This window comes from Manis javanica, chromosome 15, assembly GCF_040802235.1.
Source record: "Manis javanica isolate MJ-LG chromosome 15, MJ_LKY, whole genome shotgun sequence".
NCBI classification, from domain to species: Eukaryota; Metazoa; Chordata; class Mammalia; order Pholidota; family Manidae; genus Manis; species Manis javanica.
The window spans coordinates 33396681-33412003 of record NC_133170.1 but is presented as its reverse complement, the minus strand read 5'-3'; the positions used below and the strand labels follow the sequence as shown (position 1 = coordinate 33412003).

Here is a 15323-nt window from a genome sequence, read left to right as displayed (position 1 = left end):
AGAATTCTTCTGCACTCAAGATTCTTCTAGCTGGTCTAAGAATCTGTATAGATGGAGACAGTGGGGTGTAAACGTCACCTTGACCTAAGCAGAGGGGCAGGGAAGGCAGGCAGTCGCAGGAGAGGGAAAGAGGAAGGTGTCTGGCGAACAAATGCTGGTGGACGTCAGGAACGGTGGGACGGGGGGTGTCAAGGCTTCGCCACCCCTGTCCACCACCCCGGGCACACCATGGCACAGTCCTCTAGGGCGACTGCCCTCTCTCTGGAGGACATCCTCCATCTAGATGCTTTCTTTACAGTTGGTTGGGGGCCGAGGTCAGGGTCTCTGAGCATTGGGGCCTTGGTAGTTTTCAGCTCTGAAATGATCCGCCTGCCGAAAGAGCACATCTCCAGGCGGCTGCCCCGGGCCCCTGCAGTGGCCTTGAGGTCCGCTCCGCGCTTGGTTCGGAGGTGGGTGGGGTGGGGTCACAGCAAGGGGAGGCCTGTCCCCAAGGCCTGTCCTCAGGAACACTTTGTCCTTCCAGGGGGGCTCGTTGGGGGTGCTCCTGCCCCATGTTGACTGACAGCAGCATAGCAAAGGGCTGGGTGTCTGCAGACTCTAGGTTTTCTGTTGGTTCGGGGACACTTGGCAGCCAGGGTGTGGGTGGGCTCTTGGGTGCAGAAGGAGGATGGGAGTCAGTAGGCTCATGTGACCTGTCCACTGTCTGCTTGCCTTCCTCGTGGAAGACAGGCCCTGTGTGGGCACTGATTGCCCGGCTCCCCCAGCATGGGCAGCTCTGCCCTCACAGGGGGCTCAGCCTGGTCTTGAAAACTGGGCCAGATGTGCGTTCTTTGCAGAACATTGTGAGGATCGGAGGGAAGGCCTCACGGGGAGCCTGGCGCTGTGCTGGTGTGTATGTGCGTGGTCCAGACAGCGTTGCCGGGGTCCTTGCTAGGAGTAAGGATATTTGTCATCCTGTACCTTGGAGTCCTCGACCATTAACAGGGCGGGGATATGGGGCTCTGAGAAGTGACCACAGGAGTCTCAGGTCCCTCTGCGCCCAGCAGCACCTGTGGGGCCCCAGCTGAGCCCTGGCTGTGGGTGAGGACCCAAAGGCCTTGCTGGGGGGCTCGTCCCACTGGGTCACAGAGAGGAGGGGATGTTAGTGCTTAAATGCTGTTTTCCTCTTCCTGGCCCCCAGCTTTGGTTGAAGCCGCTGTTGCCGCGGAGCCCAGGGGTTTTCATGGATGTGCTCTCCCCATCCTGTGCGCTCACAGCTGCCAGCAACTCGCCAAGTGACTCCTCAGGTGGCACAGGCTGGAGCCAGAGGCAACCAGCCGTGGGCAGTGATCACTGAAGCCTGGCGGCTTGGGCATATGTAGCCACCCTTCCCGAGGGCCCCTGCTGGGCCGCTTGTCCCAGGGTGCTGCGGAAGTGACCTGAGGCCCTGTGGGCAGGGGAGCGTGCTGAGCCTCACACCCGTCCTCAGCTGGCTCTAGACTTCATGGGAAGATGCCGCCCAGACTGCCCATCACAGGCTTGTGTTGAGTGGTGAACGAACTGTAAATGCCCAGTCACGGGATCACTGTCCCTGGTGCCTGTGGACAGGAGCACGGGTCCCAGTGCAGCACTGTGGGCACCCTAGTGGCTGGCCGTCCGCCAGGGCCCTGCAGGATGTCCAGCCGTGGGTGTGGGGAGCACCCTCCCCGGCTGTGGCCACAGAGCGTCCAACTGCTGCCTCGTGTCCTCGGGCAGCAAACTCAGCCCTAGTTGGAAACCAACCACTGCAGGAGGATTAGGACATTCCTGGAAGGCACCCGTTGACAGGGGCAGGCGGTCACAGTGCCTGTGGCAGCGGGGCATGGTGCCTCCTGGACCCGTGGATGTGTGTCAGCGGCGGGCAAGCGCACACAGAGTGTGATCGTGCCTGGTGCTCTGCTCCACAGGTCTCCCTGAAGCTGCTGCAGAGCCGTGGCAGGGGTGGCCTATAGGTGCTCATTTTGGTAACAACACAGATTTCCAGAAAACGTCTACCTTTGTTTTGTTAACAAAGTTTGTTTGTGTAGGAAACTCACTGATAAAAGTATTCGCTTTAAAAGAATGTGTGAACCAGATTGCTGTCTGCCTGGCCACTGTGCTTGGAGGGGGGGTCCACCCTGGGTGCACGCATCACCCTCAAATCTCTGCCACAGGGTCCGGCTGCCCTGCCCGAGGCACCGAGACTCTTTCCGGAGGAGCGGGGGGTGATGCGGGCAGTGGGGGCTTCCTGCGAGACCGGCCTCTTAGCCTGTGTGTGTGTGTCCCCTCTTCCAGGCTGCTGGCGAGGACACCCGAGCTGGAAGCCGGTTGGAACCCAGGCGCCTGTGCCATGGACCCTCAGGTCAGCTGACCTCTGCAGGGGAAGGGGGAAGGGGGAAGCGGGGCAGCAGGGTACCGCGCCCATAGGGCCAGCCTGACCCCTACTGGGCAGCTGCCGGCACACCTGACTTGGACCCCAGGGAAGGAAAACAAACCTGCCATTCCCATCCTCTTCCCTCCCACACCTCTGCCCGGTGCCCACTGGAAGGGCAGAAGGCTTTCGATTCAAGGCCATGTAAAAGCTGGGCAGTTTTGGGGAGCATCACCGTGGCACAACCACGCCCCCATCTGCGGCAGGCGTGCAGGAGGAGCCTGGAGGAGAAGGCGCATTATCGCCAGCCCAAAGCTCTGTTCACGCCCCTGCTGAGCGTGCCATCTCGCCTGGGCCCTGGCCACGGTCAGCGGTGGCTCGGAGGCTCCAGCTTGGGTCCTCGCTCATCCACAGCCTGTCCTCAGCAGCCGTGGTAGGAGGCATCTGCAAGCCTGGGGATCTGGAGCCCCAGGCCCTGAGCCCCTGAGCAGCCAGCAGCGCCCGACGCCCCAGGGGGTCCCTGGATGTACTCGTGAAACACCCTTGGAAAAGATGGGAACCCGTGATTTTCAGGAGGTAGCTGGAGGGCCCGAGACTGGCGGGCTCAGCAGAGATGTCAGCTGCCTAAACAGGAGAGATTTCAGGAGCTGCCCTTATCCTGATAGAGCCCCTTCCCTGGCCACACACTCCTGCTTGGTGCCATTTAGACTGGCCAGCCACCGTCCCTGCCAGCCACAGCTGTCCCCTTCACCATTCTTGGGGACCCATCAATGGCTCCGAGGAGCACCTGGACTGCCGAGCTCCAGCTCCCAGCCACTTCGTTTCTCCCAGCAGCCTTCATGCAGGAAGGTGTATGGGGTTTCTGCCAGTGTCCTTCTGTGACCGAGGCACAGAAGAGCCCTTGGGTGTTCGGTGGCCCCCATCACAGTCTTCATCCTGTTGTAGATTTTTCTGACTTCTTTCTGACTTCTTTTTTTTCCATTTTTTAAAAACTGTGGTAAATATACAGTGTAAAATGTACCATTTTAGCCTTTTTTTTAATAATAGAGGCCGTTAGCATTAATTAAGTACATCCACATTGCTGGGCTCCATCAGCACCTGCATCTCCAGGACTCCGCACCTTTCCTCCTGCCCCCTGTTCCAATTAAACACTAACTCCCCTCCCCTCCCCCACCCCTGGTGCCCCCATTCTGCTTTCTGTCTATGCAGGTGCCCACTTCAGGGGCCTCACAGCAGCAGCATCGTGATACCTGCCCTGAGCCTGGTGTATCTCATTTAGCACAATGTCCTGGGGTTTTCACTGTTGGCATGGTGCTGTTGATCCACATTGTAGCATTTGTCTGACATTTTTTGATATTTAGAAAAACAAACAAAATAAGTGAATTAAAAAAAAATTTATTTGCTGCTGTTTTCTCCAGGCTTGGGCACCAGGATTACTCCACTTTATTTACTCCACTGGAACTGATGAGTATGAGAGTTATTTTTGCCTCCTTTCGATCGATTTTTTTAATATGCCCAGTAAGATCTTCCTAAGTCTTGGTCATATGTCTTAACATTTTTTTCTGTGATTTAAAAGGATGAACAACCACCAAATTGTGCATCTTCTAAGGCATCCATTTCAACTTTCATCACCAGAAGATCAAAAAGGGTTCCAAGTTCCATACTCGGCCTGGCACAGCTCTATTTGTTCTTGGAATTAAGTACAGTTTAACCCTGAACAACACGGGTTTGAACTGCTCAGGTCCATGTTTATGTGGATTTTTAAAAATACAGTGCAGTATACTGTAAATGTAACTTCCTTACGATTTTCTTAATGTTTTCTCTAACTTAATTACAACAATACAATTTATAATACATAAAATTTAGAAAATACATGTTAATTGACTATGTTATTGTTAAGGTTTCTGATAATAGAAATTAAGGCTTCCATTGCTTAACTACTTAGAATTAGTAAAGTTTTGGGGGAGTCTTTGTCATGTGTGGAATTTTGGCTACATAGGAGGTAAGCACCCCCAGCCCTTTGTTCAAGGGTCAGCTGTCCTGTGAGCCGCCGAGCCTGCTTTCTGGCTCATGGTACCACCCAGCCTGTTCACACACCCGCCGGAGCGGTGTGGATCCTTACTGCTTCCTGTCTTTGACTTTGTGTTACCCAAGGATTCTGGAACTGTCCTTCTCTAAACGTGAAAGTGTTTCCTTTCCGTCCTGCTGAAATTCTCTTCTTGCTATTTTATGCGGGAAGACAACCATCCCTAGTCGAATATTTGATGACTTCACCTGGTGTAGTCAGTGGCAGCTGCTGCCCTGCATCCAGATTTTAACAGCTACTTACCAACCTCTGATCAGAGGACATGTGGGCAAAGACTGCCTGTATTGTTTCCTCAATAGCAGTGACCTTCCGCCACTGACCAAAGCAACAGAATTCATTCTCATGAGGTTCGGGAGGCCAGATCCTTGAAACCCAGGTGCGGGCAGGGCTGGTTCCTCTAGTGTGTGGGGGCTGCTGCCAGGCCTGTGGATACAGGGCTCTCGGGCTCCTCCCTGCCGTGGAGAGCCCCATCCTGTCTTAACAGCCCTAATTGGCTTGTGACCCTCCCTATTCCGGTGTGACCTCATCTTAACTCTTTCCAAACGAGGTCACATCCCCAGCTTCTAGGGGCAGCGCTTGGACATTTCGGGAGATACAGTTCAGCCTGCCCCGTGACCCCTGCCCCGCATCCCACTCCCGAACACGGCCTCTCCCGAGGCAGGGATGAAACATGGTCTGGAGGAGCTGGGCTGCCCTGTGCCACCGCCTCACTGAGCAGGAGCCGTAAGGGTTTGATGCTATAGAGCTCACCCTGCACACTGGCCCTTTTGTAGGAGTGATCTTTGAGAAGTAAAAGCTGAATAGCGATACATAAGCACCAATTTCATGCATCTTATTTATAAAACAATTTGCCCTCTAAAATCTGTCCTCTAGAATTTTTTTTTAATGAAGAAAATTAAGGGCTTAGAATATAGAAACAAATTTCATTCGCACCTTCCTCTCCTGCTGACCTTGTCTTCCAGCCCAGTGTGTCTGTCCTGCATTTATCTGGGGGTTCTCAGAAGCCCTGGCTTTTCCGATAATTCCCGCTTCATCCTGAGTTTTTGCTCTGAACACACCTGGCTGCTGGTGCTACAAGTACCCTGTTTGCCAAGAACACCATCCCAAATGCAGCAGGCACCCCAGCAGTGTCCCTCCCAGCTCCCAGAGCTCAGGATGCGCTGAGCCGCTGCTGCTCTGCTCTCAGGCCGGGCAGCTCTCCGGCCCCTGGACCAGAGCAGGAGGGCCATCACCCTCCTGGCTCTGTGCCGGTTGGTTAAGGGGCTTGTGCACCAGCCTGCCCAAAGACTGTGATCTGTGCTCACTGCCACCCAGTTCTTACTGAAAATCTGCTGGTTGCACAAAATCATCCTGGGTCCACAAGGGATATTAGGGAAGAGAAGGAGCTTCTACCTGCTCAATGCATGGCCAGTAAAGAAGGGCTTAAGTTGATAATAGGACTCGGCGAAGGCATGTAGATACAAGGATGACATCTAAATTATGGTTATTGCTTGACTTACCTAAAACAGCCTTTGGAACTTCTTACCCCAAAAGCAAGCTCACTCCTCCCGTGTGGTGTCTTCTGGATGTTGGGGGCAGGCGGACCCCTGCTGTAGAACGGCAGCTCCTCCACATCTGCAGGCAGCACTGCCTGCCTAGCCCTCCTGCAGGTGCTCCTGTCCCCACAGGGTCGTTCAGGGCCTAACTGTCCCCAGAAACCCTCTGCCAGCTCAGCTGCAGAAAGGGCCGCCAGCCCAGGACCACGTTCTCACCATCTCCCAACACCCCCTTCACTGTAGGTCAGCAATGGTGCAGGCCTCCGGGATGAGCACTTCACAGAGTTACTGGTGTTTGGTTTCCTCCAAAACTGCTCCAAGTGTAATTTCCACAACGAGCTGGAGCTGCTGGGCCACGACCTGCCCCAGCATGATCACCTGCAGGAGGAGCAACAGGATGAGCTGCAGACAGACGGCAACCGGTGCAGCTACCTGGGGAGGGAGGAGAGAGGTAGGCGCCCACCCCACCTGCCTCCTCCCCAACACAGGCCTCTGCTGTCACCAGTAACACTTGGGGAACTGGTGTTGGGAGGGTGTTGGCTGGTTGCCTGCAAGGTTGCTGTTGGGCTGGGTTTGATCATGGGGTGGAGCTGGCCTGGCCAAGCTGGTCAGGTGAGACCCACTGGGTTTCTGTATATGGACTGTGCCTCTTTCTGGTTCCTTTGCATTCACCTCCAGTGTGTTGTGGCTCATGAATCTCCACAGTAACTAGGGCACTGAAGTATGCTGGGCTCGTTTCCACTCGAAACAGGCCCAGAGAGGGTGATGTTCCCGAGGTCAAACAGTGGGCATGACTGGGCTGGGCCGCAGCTCCCAGGTTCCTGCCTGTTCCTTGCCCTCATCCTGGTGCGCCCCCACAGACAGGAGCCTCCTCAGCTTCCCCCTGAGCCTATGGCTGCTACTGTATTGAGGATCAGCCACTCCCCGATTTGGGCCTGGACGGGTGCTCAGCAGTGTGCATATCAGGGTCTCGCGAGAGACTTCCCCAGCTGCCCACGTTCTGACATACACCCGCGCCCACTCTAGCGAATAGGACGAAATCATAATGCCTGGGAGGCGCCTGGCATGGGGGGTTGCACTGCCCTCTGGTGGCTGTGGAGGAGACCAGCAGCCGACCCAGCCTCTAGCTGAGTCCAGTCAGTGGTGGGGATGTGGCCTGAGGTCTGTATTGGCCAGAGTAGGCCAAACACGGTCTCTGCCCCAGAGTCCCGCCGGCGTCTTCCGGCCGGCCCTAAACTGGAACAAGAGCTCCTGGGCCCCTTTGGGAAGGTTTAGGAGGGGGTGGGACCAGGACTGACTCTGCTGTTGGCTGCTGCAGGAGTAACCGACGGTAGGCTGTTGCCCTGGCAGTCCTGCGCCCCTCTTCACCATCCTGCCCGTAGACTGCAAAGCCTGGGGGACTCGTGGCATTTGTGGGAGCGACTTGACTGCTCTGGTGGAAAGCTGGCATGTACTTGACAGGATTTGGAAGCAAACAGCAGAGTAGCTCTGGCTGCTATGGTGAATTCATGCACTGAGCTGGACCCAGATGAGTCCGCTAGGACTCGCCACATCGCTGGGAAAGGCGGAGAGCTCAGGGGGTCGGGCACAGTCAGCTCTGTGGAAGGACGGCAAGGCAGCGATCTGCTCGCCGGGTCAGGAAAGACCTGGTGCAACCGCGTTTGGACCCTGGTGCACCCACAAGGGTCAGTGCAGCGTGGCTCTTTGGAAATGGGGAAGCAGGATTGGCAGCAGCCTAAGCAGAAACCTGAAGCTGGGAAGGCCAGGCCTTAAAAGGTGCTGAGAGTCATGGAGTTTGGCGGGAGTGCTTAGAATAGCAGGGGTTGAGGTCCAGGGTGAGTTACGGTTAGGTTGGCCTTGTCTCTGGAGCAGAAGTGAGTGTGTGACAGGTTCTGGTAGAGGGGGCTGCGGTCTGCGTCCAGAGGGGAGCTGTAGGACGCAGTGGCGGGCGGGAGGGACCAAGAGGATTGAGGACTGCGTAGCGGCTGCTGGAGGCTGGGGGGAGGATGGGCATTCCACTGGGTAAATAAGCCCGAGGGCAAGTGAGCACAGGAAAAACTCGATGTAAGGGAAAGTGCAGTAGCTGCCATTGCCGGAGCCTCTCCAGGGGCTGCGGGCAAGCGCCCCTGCAAATTACTGGGCGCCATGGGACGCCTGGCAGTGTTTGGGGGCTGTGAGATTGGCAGCAACAAAACAGATAAAAGCACTAGAGCTCTTATGGAGCCGGAGTGCAGCCAAGTGGGGCGCACATGATGGCGTGGGGGCCTCGGGGCTGCGGGAGTGGGCGGCGGCCATGGCAGATGGCAGCGAGTAGCCCTGAAGGGATTGAGAACCTTCTGCCCAGGGGCTGTTGTAGCCAAAGGATGGGGCTTTGGGACAAGTTGGGACGGTTGGTCCAGGGAGGCCAGGGGCATGTGGGCCTTCTGGGCTGTGGTGGGGACAGGGTTGTTTAGTGAGGTGGCTGGGGAGGATGGAGGGCAGAGGGCCAGCTCCCGCTTGGTCTACCTGCAGAGCCTGGGTCCCAGCGGCTTCCGCAGCTGGCACCTGGACGGTGGCAGGTGTGGCACTGCCTGCAGTGGCTGTGGCCCTGCTCACAGCTCCACAGCCTGTGGGCAGGGATCCCAGCATGACGGCCCCTCCGGTAGGCTGGTGGGGCGTCTGTGCAGGGCAGGAGGCCTGCCTCTCCAGCCGGGCTTTGGCTTGGTCAGGCGCTTTTCCTGGACCCAGCCCCCTGCTGCCCTGAACTACAGGTCCAGTCTTCTCACTGCAGCTCTGGTGCAGCCTCACAGGCTCAGCCGGGACCACCAGGGTGTGCTGTGGAAGCGGGGACATCCCTATCCCTCCCTTTTCTGGTCTGGGTGGAGCAGGGCGAGGGGCGGACAGGGCCATTATCTGAATCCACTCTCTGCTGCCCCTGCCTGAACATGCAGATTCTGAGAATCTAGAAGAGATCATCCAGGATATTGCCAGGCAGCTCGCCCAGGTTGGGGACAGGATGGACCGCAGCATCCACCCAGCGCTCGTGGACCACCTAGCAGTGCAGTTCATGAATGTGAGCCTGTTGGAGGAGGTAGGTGAGAAAGCCCACCAGGGCCTTTTCTGGGTTAGGTAGGAAGCGTGAAGCCTTTTTCACATGTATTTGAACCAACAAGGTCTGTCTCCTGTCTTCTGCCAGACAGACTGATGCCCACTGATGTGACTCTGCTCATGAGGATCGGAAGCAGAAGCATGGCATGGTTAACTGTCCTGTAGAAGGGTTAAGTTACATGGCATCTAGGAAACCTGAACCTTTAAGTCAGTCAAGAGTTTGAGGACAAAAGTGTCCAAAAAGATTAACAAAATGTGTATGATACTTCCAGAAATAACATCCTTTCTTCAATTGTAGGGAGTTGAATAAAAACGCTACTTACCCATGTGTGCAAAAAGGTGAAACAATCTTGACTTCATGGTTATAAGCAGGGCAGATACTCGCAGAGCTTCACCCCTTGCCAGGCCCTGGGGCTAAAGGGATGTGTCTAAGGCACTCTGTCCTTCCTGAGGAGCCGTCTTGGGGGAGATGCCCCAGGCTGCCAGTGCATGACCCCAGGAGGTCAGAGTAATAGAATTTCCCTGCTCTTGACTACCAGCCAGAGGTGTGTATAGGTGCCCCGTTACCTAGAAGTTCTTTCAGCTTCCAGGACTCGGCAAGTCAAGCCCCCGGCTCCCAGGCAGGCTTGTCCTTGCCCTGGTGACCTCGGGTGCTTTCTAGTGGCTGTCAGAATCGATGAGCATCTAGCAGTGACCTGTCCACAGGCTCACTTAATTCTTCACAGGTGTCCATGAGGCTGAGGGTCCTGTGTGGGTGGGATGCCACCTCAACCCCTTTGTCCCCCTTTCTGAGCTAGGCCTGCACCAGTAAGGTTGGCCTAGGACATCTTGGTAGTCAAATGTTAAGTTTAAACTTTAAATATACCATTAGAGGCAGATTGTGACTTCATCTGTAGTCTCTCTTTAGTGTCTAATGTGAATGCATGCTGCTCAGGAGGCCAGTATTTGGTCCATGAGTCTCCCTCCAGGGAGTGACCTGTCTCCCCTTCTCATTGCCTCTCAAATGATTGTTTCACATTCTGTCCCCCAGCCTACTTAGCTGCTGGGTAAGTACTTGCCTCTGAAATGAAAGCTCGCTTCTTCATATGTAGCATCAAAGGGCTGTTTCCTATCAGATGGGAGCCTATTAGTAAACTCGACTCTGTGTGACCTTCTGTCTTGGCCCCTGCAGGACAGAACAAGGTGCCTCTCTGCTGCTCTGGAGGAGGTCATGCAGACCTGCCCTAAAGACCTGGAGGAGGAGAAGACCGTGCTTCTGTTGGCCATGATGCTGGCCAAGAAAGTGGCTGATCACACCCCAAGCCTGCTCCGTGGCGTCTTTCTCACAGCAGTGAATTTTATTAACCAGAACCTGTTCACCTATGTGAGGAACTTAGTCAGAAATGTAAGAACCAGGCTGTCACCTCCTCCGCAGTTGAGAGTCCTCCTGGTCTCTGCCTGCCCCTACGCTGTCTGCCCCCAGGGGCTGGAGCCTGGCAGAGCTCTTTGCCACAGGCTTCTTTCATCCCTTCTCTGCTTCTGGTGACTGAGCCCTGAGGCAGGCTCCACCTTCCTGCTCAGGTGGAAAGGCTGGGTTTGCCTTCATGAGCAAGAAAGTTATGTGGCAGAAGGTGGTGATGAACACCTGATGTCCTCTGGAGCTCTACCAGTTGTATTTTTAAGACATGCTACTGTCAGAGGGATGGCAAAGGCTTCATACTGTTGATGTAGTTGCAACCTATGGTGTAGACATGTTGGGTATAGACGTGTTGGGTACAGATGTGGGGCTGAAGAAGTGGTGGGATAGCCCCAAGCTGAGCTTCCTAGGTCTGCTCTCAACCTCCTGTCACAAAAATAGCTAAATTTTAAAACATGCTTTCCAAGAACGATGAGGGGGAGAGAGACCACAAGAATAGTCAGGGAGGGAAGGAGCTATCTCTAATCTTCCCCTGGAAACATCTGCCCCGTCACTAGGCAACTGGAAGTCAGTCTAGCCACCGCTGCAGGGGAGGGCAGGCCTCAAGTCAGCCGCCTCATTTCACAGACCCGAGTGGGAAGTTAGTGGATAGAGCTGGTCTGTAAATGTGAAAACATTAGTGCAGGTGTGGGATTTTGTGTCAAAAGCAGTGCTCAGGCATCTCACCCTCTTAACATTTACTGAAAAGCCTTAACAGCATTCCCTATGTGCCGTGCTGCGATTACACAGGGATTTGAAAATAGAACAGATATAAATCTCAAATCAGGGGTTAAACAAGCTGATCTCAGCAGCTGGGAAGGCTTTTTTGGCCATTGCTCCCATGCCTTGAAAAGGATGTGGGGGTGTGGGGTGGCAGGGCTCCAGAGTGGGTTTTTGCACAAACCGCAGCTTCACTTCTGTAGGTCAAGTACTGAATCCCGGTTCGCAGAGTAGACTGACTGACTGTTTTCCTCTCTCCCTCTAGCGGATGGACTGAGTAGTTGACTCCATAGAAGCATGTCTGGTTAAAACTTGACACGGCGACAAGCAGCATGCCAGCCTCCAGCCGACATAGAGCCCTGGCCATTTAAATGAAGGTTTCAGAGAAGATGGGCATGAGATGATAGCTATTTATTTCTATTTTAAGGATGATGTTTCAAAATACTTGAATGAAAATGTCCAAATGAACACACTGACCGAGTTTCATGCCATCTTCTAAGTCCACCGCACATGTGCCTTTATCTTACTTCAACTGTACAGCTCCTCACTTCAAATTAAATTTTAAAAAGCAGATTGTAAGGCAGAAGGAAAAACACAATTTTTTTTGTTAAAAAACTTTACTGTTAAAGTGCACCCCTGGGGCAGACCTTGGAGCGGGCAGTGTCGTGTGAGGGGAGCAAGGATTAGAGGAGGCATTTCGAGGAGGGTGCCCATGCCTCCAGCTCATGCGAACTCCTCTCGAAGGAACATCGTAATACTAAGGCAGCAACAGTCTTCCTTTTTCAAAACTGAAGGGTACCGGTTTTGTACTGGTGCGTGGTACTTTTAAACAAGGAGGAAAGGTCATCTGTTTGACATTTTTCAACTTGATTTCCCCTTTTTTTTTTTTTGAGACAACAAGAACTATAGGTGATTGATTAAAAGGTGTGAAGGGGACTTAAGGGCCCATGGCAACCACAGTTTCCAAAGTCAGGTGACTAAATGCACTTTTTTTTTTTTTCCTAAGCAGTCCTGACTTTGATGATAACCGTTTTAAGGGGTGGAGTACCAGAAGCTGCTGTGTACACCCTGTGGGGAATGTATGCTAAGAATCTTTTATTTTCACTTCTCCACCATGTTGTTCAGCTTGCCTCTGCCTAAGAAGCTGCAGCTGGAGAAAACAGACTTCTAGGCAGAAAAGAGGAGAAAGAACAGACTTAAAAATTCAATTACTGAGGAGAGGATCCTAGTGACGTAGTCAGAATACAAGTAATAAACCAGGGAGAGCTTCCATGAGAAACAGTGTGACACTGGGCTGTTCTTCCCAGCATGTTTCCTGGAATTCCCTTTAAGAGAAGTATGGTGATGGCTGGGTCTGTACCACACACAGTACCTTCAACAGCAGTGCTCTTGTTACTGTGAACAGGAAGGCTCTGAACCAGAATAATTAGGTACTAATAAATACTTTGTTACCAAAATAGTCTCCAGTTCCTTGAGAGAAATTGGATCAGAAGATAAAAATGTACATCATTAAGCATTAAATACACTACACACTAGGGCTGGGTCTGTCTGGTACCTGCAGGCCCTTCTGTCTTGGCCTTACAGATACTAAAAGTAAACAGATGTTGCATGCAATATAAGAAGGACCACCATTTGGAAATAAATCTTCCAGTAACACTACTGAGGGATTCATATCACAGTGAAAACAAGTTGAGTCACACATATACACCAACCATCCATACATGTGTCAATGAAACCAGATTCTCACTAGGGATAGAGATTTTCTTCCAGAAGGAGCAATTTAAATACAAGTGGTCAACTTGGAGCTAACTGCCAGTGTTTTGCTTAAATTAATACAGTAGGCCACCATTTTGATGCAGTCTGTACACACATTTTGATGTAAATTTTTCCAAACCAAGTTAGATATACTTTCTTGGTTGTAAAGCAAGATTATTACCTCCCTTCCCCACTCCAGCATTATAAAAAGATTGCACCATATCAGAAACACGTTCCAGTCTGTAGTACATCACAGCCGTGATGACTTGGACGTGTCCTGGGAACGAGTATTTTACACTGGCAACAATCCTTGTGGATGTAACTGAAAAGTGACATGAATTCAGATGATGTGTTTCATCCTGTTTTTAAAATATTTGAATCAAATTATCAGAATTCCTTGGTTAAAGTTAAAAGATGTTTGGTATATGTGTGTAAGGTGGGTCTGACTGTCTGAGCTCACGTCTGGGTCCGGTGTTCCCTGCCGAGATGCATGAGCCTACAAAGGCTCATCATAACCTGCTTTTATTTGCTAACATGTCATTAGCTGTGCTGACTGGGAACCCGGACATGGAGTGTCCACTGGACATTAGTGTTATATTTTTGTACCTGAAAGTAAAGCAGGTACGTGTATACTTGTGACTGCAAGAGTCCCCTCCTAAGTCACAGGCACGAGGGACCACATGAATGGCGAGACTGTCAGTTACCTTCAGCTCATTTTATTGTGGCCCTCAGTGTGTTCTCCCCAACACAATGCTGCCAACATGAAGCACAGTCCACAGATTTGAATTCTGTTCCTTCTCCCAAAGTTGGCTAAAAGGCAGAAAGGAAGGAAAAAGGGGAGCCAGAATAACAGGAATGCACGGAATATGTTGGCACTGTGGGAGGGGAGCCGCCAGGACTCCACGCGGAAAGGAGCCAAGCTGCCGGGGTGAGGCACGAGTACTGACGCGCAAGGTGGCCCCTTTCTCTGGCATTTTGAGATGAGAGCAGCAGACCCAGTAGGTTGAATTCAGTTAACAATGACTTAGGAAAGACGAGGCACTTTGAATCCAAGGAATGAAAGGCTGAGACAGGAAGAAGCCACCCAGAGACAAGCCCCACCTGTCCTCTGGGGTGCAGGCCCCATCTGACAGCGCACTGATGCTCCTAGAAATCTCAGAACAGCCCAATACTCCAGATACAACAGGGAAGACCAAACTGCCTCTTAGTCCTAGAAAAGGCAGCAAGACAGCCTGAAAATTTTGGAGCACTTGATCTGCTAACAGTACACTGATTAGCCAGTTTCTTCTAGTGGATGCAAATAATACTCAGGGTGGTAGAAGCGGGCAGAACTGCTATGAAGTTCCCCCTTAGGAGAGGTGAGAACAGGCCAAGAGCCACGGTGTGCCGGCTGCTGCGTCTTAACTTGTTACAAGGCCTGGATGCCTGGCGAGTATCCCTGAGAGCAGTTTCCACCTGAGCTGTCGCAGCTGCCTGGCCAGGGCTCCTGCAGGGTAAGCACAAGCGTGTGGAGGGCTCTATGCTTTCAAAGTGGGGATCATGGCAAACAGGCAGACTTAAGTCTTGTGCAAAGAAAGGAAAGGCAGGATGTAGTATTTTAGTAACATGACATGACAGTTTCCAGCTGGCTGTGCGTCCTATAATGAAGTGACTAAAAAAAAACAGGGACAGAAGGAGAAGGCAGTACAGCACGGAGACGAGTCATGACTCCACAGCATCTTACTACGCTGATGCACAGTGACTGCAATGGAGGAATGAGGATTTGATATGGGAGAATGTTAAAACCACAATGTTGTTCATGTACAACCTTCATAAGGTTGTATACCAATGATACTTTAATTTAAAAAATGTGACTGAATTTCAAGAAATTGGTGTTCTACAGCCAAGGTGGCTACTAACTTCCCATCCCCTAGTGTACGGGGGTAAAACAGAAGGCTCTCACTGGGAAGCCACCTGGTGTCACTTCTGAGCAAGCTGCATGTGCAGCTGAGCCGGGCCACCCCTTCTGAGTTGGGACCCTCTGAGTGTAATGAGGTATCCCCCACTCAGTTCCACAACCTATGGCATAGGCAGGGGAGAAGGAAAATGGGCAACTAGAAAGAGGGAAGGGGAAGGGGTAATGCCAAATAGTTTCTTAAATATTAACTAGGAAAGCTAATGAAAGATTGGTGCCAGTGAAAACTGCTGTTCTGTTAACACACAGTATGGCTTGTGTTTGAAGGGAAAGCATCTGGTGTTAATCAGAAGCTGGGAACCACTCTGGACATACTCTTCCTGCTTGCACACTTGGTATCTAGACTAGATGGGCCTTTGCAAAATCTAGAAGGGGCTCCCCCA

General features: G+C 52.6%; 1 protein-coding gene across 3 annotated transcripts in view; it reads left to right on the top strand.

Moving 5' to 3' along the window:
- Positions 1-12688, top strand: part of BID (BH3 interacting domain death agonist) — a 33191-nt gene extending 20503 nt beyond the window's left edge. Inside the window, exons 2-7 of one of the 3 annotated variants that reach the window (XM_017643097.3) lie at positions 2293-2359; positions 3787-3836; positions 3945-6440; positions 8920-9059; positions 10248-10460; positions 11497-12688. In XM_017643097.3, coding sequence (XP_017498586.2) covers positions 8985-9059; positions 10248-10460; positions 11497-11508 — 300 coding nt within the window. In that variant the 5' untranslated portion in view covers positions 2293-2359; positions 3787-3836; positions 3945-6440; positions 8920-8984 and the 3' untranslated portion in view covers positions 11509-12688. Of the gene's footprint in view, positions 1-2292; positions 2360-3786; positions 3837-3944; positions 6441-8919; positions 9060-10247; positions 10461-11496 lie in introns of those variants that run through there. The other 2 variants (XM_017643095.3, XM_073223203.1) reach the window with 2 other exon arrangements.
- Positions 12689-15323: the final 2635 nt, after the last annotated feature.